Here is a 22,341-nt window from a genome sequence, read left to right as displayed (position 1 = left end):
CTCAGGGCCAATGGTCACAATCGGACCTCAAACACAACATAAACTGGCTAGAGCTCAGGGCCATACATCTGGCACTGCACCACTTCAGCGACAGGGTGGCAGGACAACATGTCCTAGTGCTCACAGACAATGTGGCAGCAAAAGCCCATGTGAACTGGCAGGGGGGTACTCGGTCCAGGTCCCTCATGACTGAGGCCCAACTGCTGAATTCTTGGGCAGAAACCAACCTCCCTCCAAGCAGAGCACATCTCAGGAGAGGCAAACCAGCAGGCGGATTCCCTGAGCAAGTCGACAGTGGACCACTCAGAGTGGCGCCTGCATCCCGATCTATTCAGGGAGATCTCGGAGAGGTTCGGACTCGCAGTGCTGGACCTGTTCACCTCCCCAACAAATGCCCAGCTCCTGAGGTTTTTCTCCCGATTCCCATGTCCAGGTGCGTAGCAGGTGGACACCCTCAGCAGTTCATGGCCCAAGGGCCTGCTCTATGCCTTTTCCCCTCTCCCTTTGCTCCCAGCCGTTATCCGGAAGATACTACAGGAACGGGCAGAGGTGATATTAGTTGCTCCACACTGGCCGAGACGACCGTGGTTTGCCAACCTCGTGAGCCTTTCCATCTCTCCGCAGTGGAGGATTCCTCCAGATCATGTGGCACTCAGCCAAGGGGCCCTACAGCACCCGGACCCTCAATGGCTCCAGTTAGCCACCTGGCACTTGAACAGTGGCTCCTGACACAAGAGTCCTACCCGGTGGGCGTTATCTCCATGATTCAGGCCGCAAGATGTCCCTCAACCAACAAGATCTATGACTCCTCATGGAAGAATTTTTGCCACTGGTGCACAAGGAACCACCTCGATCTTTCGACCATCACCATCCTGAAAATCCTTGTGTATTTACTGGAGGGGCTCAACAAAGGCTTGGCACCCAATACCATCTGCAGGCAGGTGGTGGCTCTATCCACGGTGCTTACATGTGACAGTTCAATGCCACTGGCTCAGCAACATCAGCAGCGTGGGCATCACAGGCATCCATTGGGGATATTTGTAGGGCGGCGACCTGGTCCTCGCCTTCCCCATTCGTGAGGCATTACAGGCTGGACAGATTTGCCTCCCCCATCCCCCACTCCCAATTTCAGGGCAGCTGGTGACACTTCTTAGTATAAAATCAAATTTGGTACGATTTGGGGGGAAATAAATAAATGTTTAGGCCTGCTAAAAGCTTTCATAATCTGTAACCAAAATTAAATTTATGCTTTCCCCTGGATAAATATAATTGTAAATCCTCTGACCTTTAGAAAAACAAATTATGGATGTGGCCAGATATTATTAGTTTTGCAGCAGTCAGTATTGATAACATGCATGTCTTATTCAGATTTTAATTCTGTCTTCATATGTTAAAAAGCCAAAGGAAAAGTTTTAGTTGCATATCTTTCTGTTGAAATCTAGAACAGTCACATCTTCGACAAGTTATATTAAGCTGCTTTGTCGTTGTTAACTTGGTTATTACCTGCATTTTGAGTGCTTTCCATTCTTCCCTTTCATTAACCTAACATAAATTATTGAGGAAAAACTATTCATTTGGTTTTAAACATGTATTCCTTAAGACAATAATCATAAGGTCCTGACAAGATAATATATCTGTCTTCTACTTGAAACAAAGCAAAATGCTTCCTTAAATATAAACTTTGCCTGAGAATTTTTTGTTCTGCACCAGAAATAATACTGTTCATATATTTCTGTAAGGAACAGTTCTTGTGGCTTTTTTTTTTAAATCAATGTATAGGGGGATGTTGTCCTTGGTAAAACATCAATTCTTATATATTAATGCCAGCAGAGACACCGTTTGATTTGGTGATTAAGACCGGGAATTAGGCACGAAGCCAGCTGGGTCACTTTTGGCCACTCCCTTCATCTCAGACCTAGGAAGAAGACAGTGGCAATCTACTTCCGAAAATGTTGCCAAGAACATTGCATGAATCTGTCCAGACCAGCTACCAGGAATCTAGAGAAAGTTTAAGGCAAACAATTAAAACAATATAAAATAAAATCCAGCATATTACTGTATTAGAATAACAGACACTTGGAATTGGTGACTAAGAAATCTAGAACAACATTTTGGATTTGAAAGAAGCACCAGTATGTAACGATATATTATAGACGTAGCTAAATGTTTTCATTAAAAATAATTTTATTTGGGTCTGTGTTTTATCTGTTTTTATTGATTTATTTTATTTGTATCCACTTTTTTTCTTTTTAATTCTATAATTAAAATATTTTTTTTAAAAGGAGCTGGCAAAAATATGCTGGCTATTCTCTCAAATTGGGCATTTGTTTTGTCAGAAAATAACCAGTTAGGTTGTTTTCAATACTTCCAGAAATGACATGGTTTAAATAATCAGAGACAAAAAATACATTCCGTTCCTACTTTGTCTTAGAAAAACTACATAATTATGGATATTATATCTTCATAGTTGTCCAGGTCTAGCATATAATTAATGTTTACTTAAAAATTGGCTTGGCAAATTTATATTTTACATTTATATGAATAACATGGAACACCTTAAAACAATTTTGAATCCTTACAATTCAGCATATTTACATGCTGGATTTTAAGGCAAAGCTCATGACATCAGTGTTGTAACATTGAGATGAAATATATGAAGATGTTAAATCATTAGAAAACTTCTGACAAAGAACAGAGAAAGAATCCATGTTATTGCATATCGTTAAAAACAGCAGAGTAACATTGATGAGTATTTAGTCTATATTTGAAATTCCATTCTATAGGGTCAGTTCATAGTAACATACAAAGGAAGTTCTACAGCTATAGAGCAACACTGGGAAAATTACTCTACTATCCAGAAACGTTGGCATTCTGAATGCAAAATTGCTATCTACTGCTCCCAGTTTGGTCTAATACAGATCTGGGCATTTTACAGCCAGCAGACCACATCCAGCCAGTACAGCCTGCAGCAATGGGTGGCAGGAGGAGCATCATCAGGCATGGGATGGTGCTGTAATTTAAACACTGAATGCTGTTACAACACAGATGCATTAGTATTAGCTTATATGCTTATAAAATATTTTCTAAGCAAGAAGAATAATGTGAAAAAAAAATCTCATTGTTTTAATGACAAAATATTTCTAAGCTTAAGTTCTCCATTATTTAGATTTATTAAGACCAGCATCAGGTTAGAGTTTCAATGTTGGAAAATACAGTACATTTTTTTTTTGCCAATGTCTTCCTCTTTCTTCCAAACTAAAATGACACAGAGGTTTTCTTCAAGCTTATATGACATTTACTTGACAGTGAATAGCAATGTTCCACTGATAGCTTAATTTGCAGTCTCACATTCTCTTTAATACTAAAGACACACGTTAAGAAATATTTCTCTGAATCTGGAAAGGAATCCAAGCTAGTTTAATCTATAAAAAGCAGTATGTACCGTAATTTCTGGTGTATAAGGCGACTCGGTGTATAAGACGACCCCCGACTTCGGCACCAATTTCCATGCCTAGAAAGTCATCTTATACGCTGGAAACTACCATAATTTCCGGCGTATAAGATGGCATATAAGACGATCCCCGACTTCAGCGCCAATTTCAACACTTTAGAAAGTCGTCTTATACGCCGGAAAATACGGTACTTATTTAAATATCTATAGAAACCAAAACTAATTTAGTTTTTACATAAGTTTTTAAAAGTTGATGGTAAGTGAACACTGTACCCAAACATTGTTCTAACTCATTTTGTATAGTGTAGGAAGGTCAGCTAACTAAGTAGGATTACTCACTAAGTTCCTGTTTCATGAATATTGACTTTAGTTAAGCAAATAAATCAGCCAGGATAGTCAGAGAATAGCAAGGAAACAATAAGGCACAAGGTCATTTTGCTAGACGAGGAGGCTACTTTTTAATGCAATAGCCATTTATGTGGGTAAAGAAAAAGACATTTAGCATTAAAGAGAACAAGCGAGGGAGTTGCAAACCTTTGTGTTAATTGTCCTATGTATCTGAAAAGTTGTATGGGAGAAAACATCACTACAGGAAAGTAGGAAATGGTACCGTTGTCCCAACCATCACAAAAGAAGATTTGAACTACTAACATAGCGAGTCATCTAAAAACCAGCTTAGAGGAAGTGGATTATCCCTTCCAGTCTAGTTTCTGAGCTGGGTATGGGACTGGTTCTCCATTGATTGCTCGAGTTGGATAACCTTTGTTAGGAAATGGATGGGAGTGTGCACCTTCTTGGTCCTTTTTGATCTTTCAGGAAGATACTCTGCACCATTGGAATTTGGAAAGTTTTTAGTCCCTTAAAGATGAAACAGGCTTTAAGCATTCAGAGAAGAAAAAGAGATTATGGAAGAATGGGAAACAGAACGGGAAAGAGTAGTGAGCATGCAGCTATGCCAAATAGAAATACAAAGAAAAGAGCAATAATAGTTTTGGCTTGCTGCTATGAAAAACTGAGATATATGCCAGCTAGTCCTATTGGCTCATGGCATGTGCAGTTTGTCAGAAGCAAAAATCAGGGATGGACAGAACAACTTCTAAGATATTTCAACTCAGTGATGACCGACAGATTGGATCCTGCAGCATTATCCTGGGACATGTACATTCGCCTTCATATTTCAACTCCGCTATTACTCACGCTTGCTAATGTAGGTGGGAACAAATGATATGGCAGATAACTTTACATTTCTAAAAATCATTTTCTCTTTTAGATGGAACAGCTCTCAGATGAAGAACTTGATCATGGTGCAGAAGAAGATAGTGATAAAGAAGATCAGGATCTGGATAAGATGTTTGGTGCTTGGCTTGGAGAGTTGGATAAACTCACACAGGTTAAAGGTTTTTTTTATAATGCTATGAGATGCAAACAGTAAAAGAGATCACTCTTTCTTACTATAACAGCTTTCTGTAACTTGCATCCTGAGAATGTGTGTATAGTAAAAAATGTCCTTAGTTCCAGCTGATGTGACTGCTGCAATCCACTAGCAGATTGGTTTAGGGCAGTGGTTCTCAACCTGTGGGTCGGGACCCCATTTGGGGTCGAACGACCATTTCACGGGGGTCGCCAAACAACACAGTCCGCCATTTTTTTTCCCCTTTTCCTTAGCTGTGCTACTCCTTTTTATTCTATTGGTTTTTGAAAGCCAATAGAATAGACTCTCTTGAATAGAGTCTAATTCTATTGGCTTTCAAAAGCCAATAGGAATTGTCCAGGCTGTCTCTGCCCTGCTGAGCCCGCCAAAAGTCCCATTCTGCAAACGGTGCTGCACCAGTTGAGTAGTCCTCGACTTACGACCAGTTGAGTAGTCCTCGACTTACGACCGGTTGGGGGTTGCGGCATTAAAAAGGTTGAGAACCACTGGTTTAGGGTAATGCTCTTGATAATATTGCTTGATAATATCAGCAAGAGAGATTGATTGCTCTTATGTAGTTCTTCCTATCTCTGGAAGCAGCTCACCAGGCTAATAAACCTCTAGCACTTTGGTATGCTTAATATTATGTCAAGAGTTTTGATTTCTGGCTTATTATATAATTCCTAAGTCTCCAATAATCCCCTATCCCTAGGCAACAAGGCAATGGGCCAGAAAAGGAGATGGACAACAAATTCCCCATTTCCCTTCCCCACAATGAATACACTTCCAAACACTTGGGCATTTTTCCTTGCCTGAATCCATAAAACTATTTTATTCTGATCTAGATTAATTATTAGTAGCCATTAAACATTTTGTACATACAAATTTTTCTAAGAAAAAAACCCTGTCAATGTGAGTGGACCAGCATAAATGTAATTGTTTCCTTATGTTCGTTTTTATATGATACAGTTTTGATTATTTTTCTCAAATTGATTTATTTAGAGTTTGGATACAGACAAGCCTATGGAACCAGTTAAAAGATCCCCTCTTCGCCAGGATGCTAATATTGCCAATTTCTCTTATCGTTTTTCCATGTACAACCTGAATGGTAAGATAGATTGATTTTTCCCCCTAGGTGAAATAATTTAAATTATATATTTGAGTACAAAACAAACAAAAAATCCTGTTGAAACCTATTACTTCATCTATAAGTATACAGTACATACTATTTTTCTAAAGAAAATTTCTCTGTTGAAATTTTTATAAAATATTGATAAAATTTTATGGAGTAGAAACAATTTAAACCCATATTAGATGAATTAGTAGTTTGATTTACAGATAATGCTAAGCCATAATGTGATTGATTTGGTTTTGACCCAGCATGATATATGAATTCACCCATAAAGAATATTGTTTATTCTGTCAGTAGAATATTCTCCATAAGCATTGTTTATTGGCATGTGAATTCTGACTTGTTCTAAATATGGCTTGATTTATATTTGAATCCAGAATAATTAGTTAATTTATTCTCTGACCATTTCCTCTGGGAAGTGGAAGTTATGGAGAAAACAAATTAGGACATGAGGAATTCGTTATTTCTTTACTTATCTACAAAAATAGCATTAACTTGTTTATCAGATCATAGTTAAAACAATTTTTTCTTAACATTATATGCAAAAACAGCCCATGCAGTAAAAATTGAAAGTCTGACAATAATTTCCATAAATTGATCAATATTATTGTTAAGACAGTCACATGTCTTCCCATACTGCTGCTACTTTTGTGTGCATATGTACACACAGCTACTTCATCTTTTCCCCCCCAGCAAAACAAAGTGGCTGTGCATAAAAGTGCCTGCAGAGACACTTGTGATCAGCTTCTGAACCTGATGCATGAATCTAGAAAAAGAGATAGCTGTTTTAATTTCAGAAGAAAAAAATCCAAAGAACCTCTTTTTGATGGATTCGCATGGCCCACCTAATCAAGTAAATCTAACATTAAAACTAAAATGTCTTTGATATAGTGGAACTTGATAATTGAAATTGGAATGTTGTGTATGTTCTTGTCATTCACTGCAGAAGCCTTGAACCAAGGTGAGACTGTAGATCTTGATGCTCTTATGGCAGATCTTTGTTCCATAGAGCAGGAGCTCAGCAGCATTGGTTCACAATCTACCAACAGTGCATCAATGAAATGTTTTCCCATAGAAGGGAAAATGACTCAGAAACCATCAAGTGGTAGCCGACTCCCTTCTAAGCACAGTAGCATGAAAGGATTATCTTCATCTAGTCAAGTAACAAAGCCGTCACATGCTGTCTTCTCCCTGGATGACATTACTGCGCAGTTAGAGAAAGCGTCTCTGAGTATGGATGAAGCAGCTCAGCAATCTATAATTGAAGATAGCAAACCTGTAGTTACTATCCAGCATAGGAGGACAGCATCAGCCGGTACTGTGAGTGATGCTGAAGTTCGTTCTATCAGTAATTCCTCCCGATCTAGTATCACATCTGCAGCATCCAGTATGGACTCCCTGGACATTGACAAGATGACAACAAGACCTCAAGAGTTGGATCTGATTTCACAGGGGCAGCCCATCAGTGAGGTAAACTATGATTGATTGTTCATAGCAATTAAGTTTTTAAAATATAATTTATTGGTTCATTTTGAGCCCTTTATAAAATAAAGAGACAGGTTTTACTATTTTCTTGTTTTCCTCTTAAAAGTTTGCTGCATAGGAGTCTTCTAGAGAGGACATCCATAACAAATTTTAGTAATTGTTATGATGATATGTGCTTAGATATAAGAGCAAAGTGATATTTAATCTTAAGCTACTTTTTTAATAATACTGCTTATTTGTTTGTGCAGCTAAGGATTTAAATATGGGCTTCCCCAAGATATAGAAGCATCCATTTTTATGGTATAGATGCTGGTATTATCTGAAAAAAAAAACATAATTTAGTATTAGCTAATGCAGTCTACATTGCACAGTGTTCTGATGTTGCTAAGTTGCTCTTACAGCACAGACCTTTCCATTGACCAAAATTGCAAAGAAAAAGACCAGAATCATTCAGCAGGGATGGATATCAGTTTAGTTGACTTTATAACTTTGTATGAATTCTTTTGAAAATTGAGCCATATTGGGGAGATGATGGATTGGTAAACTGAATTGTGACTGCAAAGAGGAAAACTGAGGTATGGAATGCAATAGAACAAGTAATGGAGAAAGAGATATTGTCTGAGGTAAAGGAGATGGAAAATGTGGATGCCTGGAGAATAAACAAGTAAAATTTGTTTTGAGAATGAATAGATTCTCAAGGAAAAATATGCCAGTCCTGAAATGGTTATTAAGAGGTAGTGAGGTTTTGGTGTTCTATATGTGCTGAATTTTATATGCTGTTCTTATCAGCCAATTGTTTGACCGTAGGCCAGATAAGTCAAACTCATGATGTCGCACAATGTATCGGGACTGTTTTGCCATTGCCAGCAATGGGGTGGGTGCGGCTTCCGCATGACACGTCCGGCCGTGGGCCAGCAATTTGACACCCCTGCTGTAGGCTGTTCTTAAGGAAAAATTGTATCATGAAGGGTCCTTGGTACTCTCTGAGCTTGCTTGTTTCCTTGCAGACGTTTCATTACCCAAACTAGGTAACATCATGAGTACTAGTGATCAGGACTAGCACTGATGATGTTACCTAGTTTGGGTAATGAAACGTCTGCAAGAAAACAAGAAAACTCAGAGAGCACCAAGGACCCCTCATGTCATCTCTGAGCTATAAATATTCTCTTTTATAAATTATATCATGAAGAAAAAAAATCTAAAAATCTGTACAAATAACTTGAAAGTTTGCCTTCTTATCCCTTTCTAAAATGAATAACTTCATTTAAATGTTGACATGTAATATATATCAACAATTCATTGCCAGAGATTAAATATAGATTTATCCTTCCACTATTCCAGCGGTTCTCAACCTATGGGTCGTGACCCCATTTGGGGTTGATCGACATTTCACGGGGGTTGCCAAGCAAGGCTGTCCGCCCTTTTTTTCCCCTTTTCCAGCGGGTGCCTTACCTCCCTTGGGCTGGGCCAGCTGGTGGCCCAGCCGGTAGTCGGCCTGCTCTGTCTCTACCGCTTACCAGCTACGCCTCGGCTGGCACAGGGGGCGGCACCATGCAGGGAAAGTCCTCGACTTATGACCATTGGGTAGTCCTCGATTTACGACCGGTTTAATCCTCAACTTACGACCGTTTGGGGGTCGCGACATTAAAAAGGTTGAGAACCACTGCACTATTCAGTACACACACATACCTCAAATTGGTAATCCTAGGACAAAGCTAGAACATTATATATGAGCTAATGTTCCAGTTTCTGATTTGCATTTCTGGTAGGATAATAATGGTGGACAACCTTTATTAAACATTCTTTGACTGTCTTATCCTCTATTATGCAAAAAGGATTTTAAATGTACTGACCTCATTTTAAAAAAATAAATTTCATATTCTTACAAGAACAGGACAAGCCTGTTCTATCAGTGATAACATGAATTATTAACACTAATTTCATCAAATGCCTTCATCTAATTATCAAAAGTTATTGTAGGACTAATCCTAATCACTGCACTGAATCCATAAACATGGCTTTTTCCAGCTGACCTGAGGAATGAATTGGCTAATGCATGTTTGATTGTTTGTACTGATGTTTTATTTTATTTTATTTTTAATAAGCTACTGTGAATTTGAATAGTTTATGACATACCGTATGAATGTAATGAATAAATGGGCAATCCTCCAATCCCTACTTTCTCCATTTCCTGTTCCACCTTTTGGGAGAATCTGGAAAAATATTGTGGTGGGGAATTAAAGAAGCTTAGGTTACCTTGAATTAACCAACAGCCCTAAATCATGATTCTCCTCTCTATCTTTATGTGCTATCAATACTCCATAGATCTCAGTGATTACACTGTGATTTAAATTCATCTGATCTCGTTTGTTAGGAAGAGAAAGTCATTTTAGATTCTTGTTTATTTTGTAAAGTGTACAAAATACTAAATTTCCTTTGTCCCAAAATCTATGTCAAAAGAAGGTATGAGAATTGTAAGATTGATGTGTTCATTTATTTTTTAAAAAAAAATTGAATCTCCATTGGCAGTAATTTTGTTTCTTTAGTAATAAAATGTAGAAATTTTTCCTTATTTGCAATTCATATTTGTATTAAGGTTAGGAATATGATTATTAATATGATTTTGGTCTACATCAGTGGTTCTCAACCTTCCTAATGCCACAACCCTTTAATACAGTTCCTTATGTTGTGGTGACCCCCAACCATAAAATTATTTTCGTTGCTACTTCATAACTGTAATTTTGCTACTGTTATGAATCATAAAGTAAATATCTGATATGCAGGATGTATTTTCATTGATACAAATTGAACATAATTAAAGCATAGTGATTAATCACAAAAACAATATGTAATTATATATTGTGAAATATTTATTTCTAATTACAAATAAATGAAATTTTGTCTTGAAGCATGGTGTAGCATGGGTAACAGTCTTAATATAACAACAGTAAACTACATCGCTACATTTTGCGACAGTATGCGGTAAAAAGCCAACCCACAGGTTGAGAACCGCTGGTTTAATGTATCCAGCAGTAAACTAAAGCAGGGGAGGGGCCTGGCTTTGCACAGCATCTAATCCCTTCCCTGTGAAAGAAAAAAAAAACTGAAGCCTAAAATGATGGCCAATAACTTTAGCAAATAACATAAATAGAGTCAGCAGGATCCTGTCCCGGACGGAGACCAACTGGGTTAATGTGAAAGACAGTTTTTACCAGGGAATCCTCAAGGATAAAGAGATTCTGCCTTAGGTATAGGTCTCCAGGTGTGATAGATTTGGCTGGGGGGTGGTGGTGGTGGAGAGGGAATTTCAACAAAAGCCTGCCAATCTTAAACCCTCAGACCCCTCCAAAGGGTTTTTTCCTGAAACTCGTGAGATCTTTTTCTCATTTTACATTCTCTTCCTGATGGAAAGAAACTATTTTCTAAAAAAAGTAGGCTTGGTTTTTCTCTGCAGAAAAAGTAAGGCCGGGAGAGCCTGGACTGGAAAAAATGAGGGGGATCACACAGTCTGAATCTGACAGAAGTCTGGGTATGCTGCCTTCTTTTGACAACCCCCTTCCCCTCTTTTGCATATTGGAGGGGCTGGGGATAAATTCTATTAAATGCGAGGAGCTGTCAATCAAAACCACCAGATCTGCACCTTCTGTCTGCTTCCTGTAGATGTGTAACTAAGGGCGATGGCATATAGGTGATCAGATTTCCTTTCTACAAAGCCGTCCTAGGCCTCTAAATCTCTTTTTTTTTCCCCCTTCTTTCTTTGGAGCCTTTGAAAAGCATTTTGAGCAAATAAAACAAGCCGCTCTCCAACTTTTTTCCTCCACCTTCTGTTAGGGGGCATCAAATTCACCCGATCTTCTCCTCTTGAATGTTATTTCTCTTGCGTTCCTAAACGGGCTCTTCCTATGATTTACTTCTTTCTTTTTTTTAATATGCCATTTATTCGTTGATATTTGAAGGTAATAAATCCGGGAGGTTAAAAAGTTTGAGCAAACTATTAAATGGCCAAGCCTTTGCCTATTTAATAAGGGATTGAAAAACCCGGACACCCGACCCTCTGGGGCTTTTTCCTTGCCGACTCCTTGAGCAGAAAAGCAGCCGAACCTCTCCGGTGGGTCTTTCCCTTCTTCCTAGGACCCCCCCCCATCAGCGCTCCCCTCCCCTGGCTCAGTAAAGCCAAAGAAGCGCAGAAAGATTCCCTGCCTGGGAAGGACTTTTTTTAAAAAAAAAAAAATGCCCCAGCAACAACTGTTGGATTGAAGATCCCCCAGATGCTATTTTTAAAAAGCTGAGAAGAGGGAAAGAAAAGAAAAAGAGAGAGACTATGGCTTTTTTTTTTTTTTGCACTAAAAAAGAGTGAGAGCAAGGGGAAAAAAAGGGAAATTCTCCTCAGCAGCTGGCTGGTCTGGCGGCGGTGCTGGTGGTGGAGCAAAGGGGAATCGGGACCCCACGCAAAGCTCTCCAGCCTTCCCGGGCTTCAGTCTGGGGGTCCCTTTTCTTTGCAAGTTGCAAAGGAAAGGAGGGGAGGGGAGGGGGAAAAAGTCGGGGTTTGGGAGGCCCCACCTCTTTCTTTTCAGCCCGGCTGGCTCGGCTTACTCGCTGGCTGGGGCTTGCTGACTCTTCCTCTCCCGCCCCCCGCCACCTTTGCTTTCGTGACATCGCCGCCTTTGATTTGAGTGCTTTTCAAAAATCGGGCTCGAGCCGCGCCAATCGATTCCTAAGACCATCGGAAATATGTATTTTCCGATGTTCTTAGGTGACCCCTGTGAAAGGGTTGTTCGACCCTCAAAGGAGTCACGACCCACAGGTTGAGAACCGCTGGTCTACATCAATGTGAGCAGCATAAATGTCAGAATGACAGATGAAACTCAAAAAGAAGGAAGAGGGAAAGGATAAAGAATATTCTGAGTGGCAGTCCACTTACACTGAGATGAATATTGCCTAATATGTTTTAAACCTTTGATTTTACTTCTACATTACTGTTTAGTGTTGTTGGTTCCGGATCAGAATTTGCTCTCCTTCACTTTAAAATATGTTAATGAGAGAAGATGTGATTCATAGTTTCCTTTTCTTTAGAGGTTTATTTTGTTATTAAGCATAGTGCTAGTGATAGAAGAGTACTTAATAATATGAGAGGGTCAGAAGTATAATCTATATTTTCCATTATGTTAGTTGTTTTTGAATTGTAAAGGATCAAGGCAATATCATCAGTAAAATAAAATAAATAATTAAGGAGGAAAGGAAAATCAGTAGGAATGCAGCTTAGCAAGTGAGAAGCCTTCTTTCCTCAATGTGTAATAGCCAAGTGGTACGGTAGTAGTAGAAATTGGAATTGGCTAATTTGTCAAATGAACAAGTAGGGAGAGAAATATGAAAAGAAGGGAGTTGCTGGAGGATTGAGTGTAGTTACCCAAACACTTGGCTGAGGAAGGCAAGGATGGAGCCATACTTAGTGCACCTCTGCTTAAATAGACTGTGTCTGCTAGATAGGCAAATGGCAGCTAAATGTGGTAGCAGATCAAAGACTATTAGATAAGTTGGTATACAGGAGAGAATAGATGTTATTGCAAAACAATCTGACCATAATTCTATAAAAATGTTTGAAGAGTTTCTGAGAACTACACTATGTCCTTTGGAGGATTATGTATATCCCTAGTTTGTAAGCATAAGAGAGTGGCATTGGGAGAGAGGGAGAATGGCAAAAATATCAGACAATCACAGTAGAAGATCTGTCTACCCCATTCATCTGTGTATCCTGATATCACACATGCTTAAAGGGCCTCCCTCCTGCCTTTTTAACTTTGAATTTTAATTATTCTATTCTTGTTTTAATTGCCTCCTAATGCAATTATATGCAGCTTTCATGATTTTATTATTTATATATTTATATAAATATAAAGTCCCCTAGAAGGTGGCTCTGGGAAACTTACAAGTTATAAAACAATAAAAAATAATTAAAATATTAAAACTACACAGATTAAAATGTTATTAAAAATGTACTAAAACTGAAACATAAGAGAGCAAAGAGACATACAGGACAGGGATGAGGTCTTCTTACCCTGTCAGCCACCTCCACTGGTCAGCTACATCTGTATAGTTGGCTAAAGAAAGAAGATGATAAACTTAACTTACAATTATAGAATGAAGCAAAATAGTCTAACTAGGATATTTTTGAACAATGGACTCAGAAGTCAGTAGTGTCAGAAAAAACAATTTCTCTTGGAGAGACTATCTAAAACAATGGTTCTCAACCTTTTTAATGCCGCGACCCCCCAACCGGTCATAAGTCAAGGACTACTCAACCGGTCATAAGCCGAGGACTACTCAACTCGTGCAGCACCATTTGCAGAATGGGACTTTTGGCGGGCTCAGCAGGGCAGAGACAGCCTGGACAATTCCTATTGGCTTTTGAAAGCCAATAGAATTAGACTCTATTCAAGAGAGTCTATTCTATTGGCTTTCAAAAGCCAATAGAATAAAAGGGAGTAGCACAGCTAAGGAAAAGGGGGAAAAAATGGCGGACTGCGTTGTTTGGCGACCCCCGTGAAATGGTCATTTGACCCCAAATGGGGTCCCGACCCACAGGTTGAGAACCACTGATCTAAAAGATGTTATGGAAGACAACCAAATTCTGCGTGACAAGAAACAGAGTTGAAAGTGGATTCACAAATGAATGGCAAGAATTACATGGGAAAAGATAATATACTAATCATATAAAGGAAACCAGCTGATTATTAATTAAAAGGGATATACAAAAAATAATCCAAAAGAGTGACCTGGATAATTGTTTTATATTGGATCTACAAGGCTTTGCTAAACTTTTGAAAAATATCAGGAGAATGGATAAAGAAAAAATGAAAAGAAATCAAGTTGTTACATTTTATTAATGGACCAAAGACTAAGATTGTTAGAAGTAAGAGGATGAAAAGTAAAGCTGATTTATTTAATCATAGCTAAAATCGGTATGTTGTTATCTCTGTAACCAAAATGGACTTTTGCTGACACTGGGTCTGAATTAACAGTGTTTGTTGTTTGTATGTGTGTGATGTAAATATAAGATATATAACAAAGTGTAAAGTGTAAAAAATATAACATAAAAAGGTAGTAAAGTAGCAGAGTAAAATAAAGTAAAATAAACAAAATTCAAGTAAATAGAAGAATTTACTTTACCTATAAATAAAGTGAATAGAAGAAATGCATGGAAATTCTTCTAGATGGGAGTCCTTAAAAAGGGATCAATAAAGAAGGAGAGGGCTCAGAAATTCTACTGAGCCATCTTTACAGGGGCATATGGGCTGTCATATAGAGATATCCATATAGTATCCAAGGAGGATTGGTGATCACATTGCCTTTGGCCTGGCTAAGGTAAATGCCCTATGAAATGTCAGTACTATATTGTAATGGATGATAGATAGGCTGGCACAAATCCTTTTGGAAGAATCCCTCAAATTATAGGCCTGGAACCTAACCTTGAATTGGTTGGAAGGTCCAGTTTAGATCCAGATCCACTGCTTGAGAGCACTTCCAGCATTTTCAAAGACTAATGAACAGAGGCTCTCTAAAAAGACCCCCAATGAGTACATATTGTCCATAGTTTTTTAAGTCTCTTTCATTTAAAACAGTATCTATGGAGCAAAGAGTTCAACCTATAGGGAATCATAAATCTTAAAATTTCATACTTATTGGGGGCATGGTTTTGGCAGGTAACAAGCTCTTTAGAATGTATATTTTATATGCTATTTATTTATTCAGTTACAAACAAACATTTTAAAAGCTTTGGTTGTAGAAAGAAATCAAAATAATACAACTGTAAAATTTTTCACTCTTTTTGACTTTATTCCAGTATTTGTTTTTAAATAATATCCAAGAAACTCACTCATAGGGGCTTTTGGTCACATATTAACCTATCACCGTGACTTTCACGCAATCTTGAGAAGCTGAAGAAAAAGGCTAGGAAAGAGTTGACTGCATTCTTTTTTTAATACACTGACAAACTATTTTCCATTAAGTATTTTGAGTCATAGCATTTCTTAGCAAAGCGTGTTCTGCATAAAACAAGTCAGCAGTTTCCCAATCTTTCTAGCAATCTCAGTATAACTGATTCAGCCCTTATTTTAAAATTTGTGTCATCACTATTACAGGGTGCATTTATTAAAGTGATAACTCAGAAGAGGGCATGTTGTACTTCCTTTCTCAGAACTCTTTTTGAAAGAATGAAATAAACATTAAAAGAATCAAAGCAATGGTTTAATCAATTAATAGAAACAAAAATCCAAATCCATTGTCAAATTAAATTGGAAAAGTTGATAACAACATGTAAACCAGAAAATTGATTTAAAAGACCAGTGTGAATACTGTGTTTATTTTTCCTGGTATGTAAAGCTAAATATTTAAATACAATTGCTCTGGAACTAAAATATACCCCGAAAAAGATGGGTCTCATAGATGAGGAAACTCTGAGAAGAGTCAGTCTCTCCAGATCTCAAATTTTAGGCAGTTTTTTTTTATGGGAGAAAGCAAGTAAATTTGTAAAATAGGGTGGGCAATTCCTTGGTGGTTGGGCCTGTGGTTAATACTGTTGAGGGACAGAAGGACGGAATAATAATTCAAGGTGGTTGGAGAGCACACGATGTAAGGATTTTCTGGTTACCTTCCATGCTCCTGGTTTGATAGGTGACTCTGTTCTTCTGTTAAAATGATGTTTTTCTTCCATTTTTTTAAAAAAGTAATAATAAGCTTATTTATTTCAGATAGGTTTTATACAGGTTTTGTCTATTTCCCAACAGTGTATTGCTGTATTTTGTTGTCAGTTGTGATCAGAGGCTATGCCGGAGTATGTGGCTCTGTGCTACCCACTTCTGCTATAAATTCTTAATTGGTTTAGCAGTACAGTAACATTCGCGCTTCTCATCCTTTTGAATCACTTAGCCTGCTAGGTTGAATAAAATTTTGGTATAGCTGAAGGTGCAATCTCTCCAGTACAGTTCATCTCAAAAGCATTAGATTATAAAATATGGAAATCTTGCTTGGCAAGTTCTGATGGTGATAAACAAAATGGTAAAATCTGGCAGTCTTTTAAGACTTGCATTGGATTGTAATTTAGCAACATTGCCATTTTCAGCCCAAACAGCATTTCTGACCAGTAGCATGTGGCCACGCACTGCTTGGCTTGTAAAATCAACCAGGGAATCAAAAACACATCCTGGAAGAAAGCAATAGCAAAAGAATTTCGTAGTGTGGCCAGGGTAAGACAGCACCTAATTCCCATGGCCAATCACACAAATTAAGCATGCTCAGCTCTGGGTCATCTTTGCATGGGGGATAACTGGGAAGGATTTTTTTTAGCTGGACAAACTACTGTGCTTCTGTAATGCTGCTAAGAAAATAGCTTAGATGCAATTCCTAAGAGTTGAGGTTGATTTTAGCACCCCTTTAACTTTACATGCTTCAAAAAGTACTTTTGACAGGGAGGTCTTTTCCGTTTCAGTCAAAATAAGATCTAGTTCAGAAGTAGGCACTTTTATTCTGATCCCAAAAAGTTGCAGCTGACTTCTTGTTTGTCACAATCTGAAACAAGTATAGATTGTTCATTCTGAGGCTTGTGAATGTTTTGCAGTGTAGGATTAGATTAAGCAATTGTGTGGGGCTTGTTAATTATCCAAAGCACATTACTGCCATCTCCTGACTAGTAAATTATCTGATTTTTTATTGTTATCTAAAATTGGCTACTTTAATGTTTTAAAATAATATTTATGTGGTAGTGATGGTGGTAATGTTAGTAGCAATAGTACCTTTATTTATTGTGTATCTGTAATTAAGCATACTACAGCTGTACCTAACTGCATATTAAGGTACTTAATCATTTTTCATTTTTAAGAATTGATTTTAAATTATTAAAGTGACATTTAGCACAGATCAGCAGTGTTTCAGTGCTATATACTATATAGGACATGGTTCGGTTGAAATCTGCATATGTGGGTCTGATTGGAGTAGATTGCAAGGGTGACTCCAAGATATAATTTTATCATATTTTATCTATTTTAAATTACTGTACTCCATTTTAATTTCATTTTAGACTGTATTTTACTGTAATTTCATTTTAACTCGTATTTTACTCTAATTCCATTTTAAACTGTATTTTATCAAAGTTCATTTTAAATTGCTTTTATCAAACTTTGGTAATGTTTTGTTGCTGGAATTTTGCACTTTGATATGCCCCAAAGGCTAATCAATAAAGATTTATTTATTATATAGGGCAATGTGTTTAAGATACCGGTACATTTATTTATTCATACATACATATATACATACATACATACATCTTCCCATTTTCTAGCCTGGTGTCTTAACTAGATACCATCCAAAACATAAAAAGATGAAGAATTTTTTTTTACAAAATTAAAGTCTTAAAGTAAGCTTAAGCAAAAATATAATAAATTACCTAAGTATGCTTTTAAACAATATTTCCAGAAGAACATGATTATGGTTGGAGAATTTTGTTACTTGGCTTTTTATTGGAGTTTTTATCACTTTCCCTTAAAATATTTGCTTGCCCTCAATTGTTTTGGTTTGCATAATTTTGCAGCTAAATCTGGTTATTTAACACACTGGTTTTACTTAGTTCATATTATCTAAGGAAAAAAATGTAGGTTTAAAATAGTAATAACAAGAATAATGAAAGCAAATGTTTTAAATATTTAAACACAAAAGGAAAGCCCCTGATTTCTATCTTTCTGCACTTTCTTTTCCTTTCAATGTTGCTATGCTTATTATACTGCCAAACAGAACTATGAGACTAGCCATGCTATTTTGGAATCTTTGTCTCCAAGTAATTTACTTAAAACTCATTAAGAACATCTGGAAATTTTTGTGTTAAAAGTGCCATAGTTACGACAGAGTTATCTCTATAGAAGAGGAATTAGACAAATATGCACAAAGTGTTGTCTCTTGCAGTTTCCCACATGGGCAGTTTTTCTCTGAGCAGAATGTCTATCTGCCCTTAAGAATTGCTGAAGGAAGTTTGTTAAAACATACAAGGGTGCAGTGACATGGAAGAATAAGCTGCTTAAGATAATTGTGCTACCTGGAGATTAGTCAACCAGATTCTTCTTACCATGCTTTAAAAAATTCTACCTAAATTCTTCGTTTATGGCCATATTTTTTAAGTATCTGCTTTAGCGTATCTCTTATTTGGTCATTGCCCATTTCTACCAACATCTAGGAGGAATGCATTCTCTGCAGCTGTTTGCTCTACCATTAGTTTCTGGGATACATAGAAACAGTCAGCTAGCTTTGTGAGGAGAAATTCAGTTTTAACCCAAATATCCTCATCCAAGTCCTCGTTTCAGCCTTTCTCAGGCCTACCTCCAGTGCTGCATTGAGAAAGCAAAATACTACTTGGAAGCCTTTGTTTAGAAAGTTTGTCTGAATGGGCACTAATAGAAGAGTTCACATTCCATCCTACAAGAATAGTGTACTAGAGGTTTATCCACAAAAATGATACCAGATGGAATATACTGAGTTCCCCTAGTATAGAAGAAATAGAAAATAGTTGCAGTGACAGTGGGAATAGATTAAAGCTGAGCATTCTAGATAATATATTCCTGAACAGAGCTATAGTTATTAGATTAAATTATTTTTAAATAGTTGAAATACTTGTTATAGTATATGGGTGAAACTCTGGCTAAAATTGTATGTTGGAATTGTCATAAGTTCTAGAACAGTGGTGGCGAACCTATGGCATGCGTACCAGAGGCAGCACGCAGAGCCCTCTCTGTGGGCACTTCTCTGAACTGCTGGTGGCAGGCTGCGGAGCCCCAGAGTGCGACAGTCGAGGGGCCGGCAGGCTGTGGCTGACGGACACTGTCGGCCCCCATGCGCTCACTGGCCTCTGTGTGCAGGGGCCGATGGAGTCAGGCAGCAGCTACTCTGGCCCCTGCCTTGCCTTGCCCTGAGATAATGGTACCCCCACCCTGCCTCACCTCACCCCGCAGGATAAGCCTCCTACCCACCACCCCACCTGCCAGAGACCCCCTGGATCTCCCCCAACCCTGCCTGACCCCCACAGGCGTCCCTCCCCAGGAGCAACATTGAGGTGACCATGCCCACCTTGGCCACACCCACTCTGTGGGTCACGCCCACCTGGCACCCGGCAATAAATAAGTGGGTTTTGGGTTGCAGTTTGGGCACTCGGTCTCTAAAATCTTCGCCATCATTGTTCTAGGATATTTCTATAAAATTGTTAAGGAATAGTTGCTAGAAAATTTCAGAATTGGGATGGAAAGGAATTTGTAGATGTTTTTAAAACTATGGCACCATTCTGGCAGCTTGCTTACTACTTGGCTTAAAATATACCTAGAACCCTATTTGTGCTTCAAATGAAGAAGAGAAGTTGCTCTTATCTGTTGCTGATCATACACTATAAAATGACTGCACTGGCTTTCTTGTGACTTAATTTGTTTTCTTTTCTTTTCTGCACAAGCACTCCTATTTGGACAGGGAAACCTCCCTCCTTCTGAGAAACATTGCAGGCAAGCCTTCTCATTTGCTGACCAAGGTGATATGCTACTTACTTCCCACCTGCATGTGACCATTTAATCCTAGATAGAAATGGAATTTGTGTAGTGTGTATGTAAATTTGGACTTTATTTCTAGTAGCTTTTGTTTTATGAAAATTATTTTTCCTCTGGTCAAAGATGAGCAAGGCATCATGAAATATATTTGCATGATTTATCTCCCTTGTTAAATCAAAATGTTATATTGCCTAGAATCTAAATGCATTTATTGTTGCCGGGTTTCATAAAACAAATACAGAAATCATATAGATTTAATGAATGTCAAAATTGTCCTGAAATTATTTAAGGAAATACGTTTGTAAGCAAATGTTAATGTTCCAATCAGTTCTCTTATTTTAAATCTTTGTGTAGTTATCATTGTATAAAATCATAATCCATAAACTGTCAGTTAACAAGGAAATAGATTGTGACCGCAAATAATAAAGTAATTGATTTTCAGTAGATAAATGAAGCCAACCATAGATCAGATCAAATCAAAACTTTATAATGGCTAAGGGCCAGCAAGAAGAACAAGCAGACAGATAATTTATATGGAAGGAACTTAATTTTCAAGATGTATCATTTGGCGTATTCTTGATACTAGACAGCAAAGACAGATATAGAAATTAGTCATTGCTATATGAAAAATTGAAAATTTTGTACATCTTAACATCAAATTCCTTTTGTTAGAGCATATTTTTTTCAGAATTGTACCCTGCCCATAAGTGGGGAGAAGATTAAAAAGTAAAAAAAGGTTACAGGGAAATGAAATATTGCCAGTATGTTCAGTGTTACGGCTTTTCAATAGAATCTGTATACATATTGGTGTGACAGATATTCTTGCACCATTGAGATAAAGAAGTCATTAAGTTTGATCGCCTTTGTCTCTGTTTAATCCATGTAAATTTCATCTCAACTATTTTTATCATAAAATTAATTGTTATTCTCTCATTAAACCTTTGGCATCTTGAGATCAGTTACAACATATCCATGAAAGCTGGAGTATTCAGTTACTTAGGGGACATTACAATTTCTGATGCTAAATTTGCACCTGTTTCCTATATTTTCCATATCAGTTGTCCTCCCTAGAGTTTGGTGAGCTATTGGTGGTAATGATGGCTACATTGAAGTGGATGATGATCAGATTTGTGAATTCTTGTTATAATTAATAACATTAAGTCTTGTGGTGTCAGAGTAGATACAGGGACAAAGTTAATTTCTCAGACTATGACAAGATTTACCTTTCATGGCTATATCATTGTATATGTTGTTATAAACAGATAGGTGTCCCATGTGATTGTGAAAGGGAATAACATAGCTTTAACTTATTCATTAACTTAAGAAATATTTACATATTCCTGTAAATGTGGATTTATAATTCATAAAAGCTTATATTGCAATAAATGATACTGCTGAAACAAGATTCTGCATGGCATTAGTCACAATAGATTAAGTTAATTCTTCCTTCCCTCAGAAAATTATAATATTAGTTTAATTTGTAGAAATAACTTTCTATTCTAGAGAGAAGCTGGCATTGTTTGGAACTTGCTCAACGGCAAGAATTCATTTAAAATAAATAATGAAGCCTCTGAATGGTTGGGGTTTTTTTGCTACATTTATTTTAGTATAATCTGGGAAAAACTCACTCGGTTGTGGGTTTCTCCATGCCAGTTAGTATGGATAGATGGTATAGAATCCAGCAGTTTAAATTTGCTGTAGCTTTGCCACATAACTCTTGTCCTAGGCTACAGCAGTCTAAAAAGTTTCAGGTTCCTTACAGACAGAGTCCTCATTACATAGAGTCATGAGGAAATATATTTAAACCAGAGATTGTGAAATAGCAGCATTTTTAAGGGCGTAATTGATCAGATTTGCACTTCAGCAGAAAGTATTAAGGCAGTCTTAAGATTTATGCAGTCACAATTTTAATAATCTAATACAGTAGATTTAAAATTAATTTGATTTTCAACAAGTTCATTTAATTGTGCTGGAGTTTGATAGGTACTCTTGAAATTCACGATACATTCTGTTTATTTGGATGATTCTGTGATGTTTTACCATATGGATCTCCTAGATATAAAGACTTACTAAAATATTATTTACCTCATCATTAATTCTTTATAGCAAAACTAGCATTCCAGAACAAAAGTCATTTTCTGCTATTTCAAAATATCTGGTTTAAATATAATTCAAGGGTCGCTATTCTCCAAAGCACCTGAAGGCAGGACAAGAAGCAACGGATGGAAACTAATCAAGGAGAGAAGCAACCTAGAAGTAAGGAGAAACTTCCTGACAGTTAGAACAATTAACC

The 22,341-nt window shown here is 37.4% G+C and overlaps 1 protein-coding gene across 4 annotated transcripts in view; it reads left to right on the top strand.

Annotated features, from left to right (window-relative positions):
* RAPH1 (Ras association (RalGDS/AF-6) and pleckstrin homology domains 1) overlaps positions 1 to 22,341 on the top strand; it is a 79,299-nt gene that overhangs the window by 37,358 nt on the left and 19,600 nt on the right. For 2 of the 4 annotated variants that reach the window (XM_039354930.1, XM_039354920.1), the window contains exons 2-5: positions 4,722 to 4,841; positions 5,865 to 5,970; positions 6,941 to 7,464; positions 19,958 to 20,032. In XM_039354930.1, coding sequence (XP_039210864.1) covers positions 4,722 to 4,841; positions 5,865 to 5,970; positions 6,941 to 7,464; positions 19,958 to 20,032 — 825 coding nt within the window. The remainder of the gene's footprint in view (positions 1 to 4,721; positions 4,842 to 5,864; positions 5,971 to 6,940; positions 7,465 to 19,957; positions 20,033 to 22,341) is intronic. The other 2 variants (XM_039354901.1, XM_039354910.1) reach the window with 1 other exon arrangement.

The sequence above is a fragment of the Crotalus tigris genome, unplaced genomic scaffold (genome assembly GCF_016545835.1).
Source record: "Crotalus tigris isolate CLP2741 ecotype Arizona unplaced genomic scaffold, ASM1654583v1 scf7180000017568.13789103, whole genome shotgun sequence".
Classification (NCBI taxonomy): Eukaryota; Metazoa; Chordata; class Lepidosauria; order Squamata; family Viperidae; genus Crotalus; species Crotalus tigris.
This window is presented reverse-complemented; position numbering and strand designations above follow the sequence as displayed.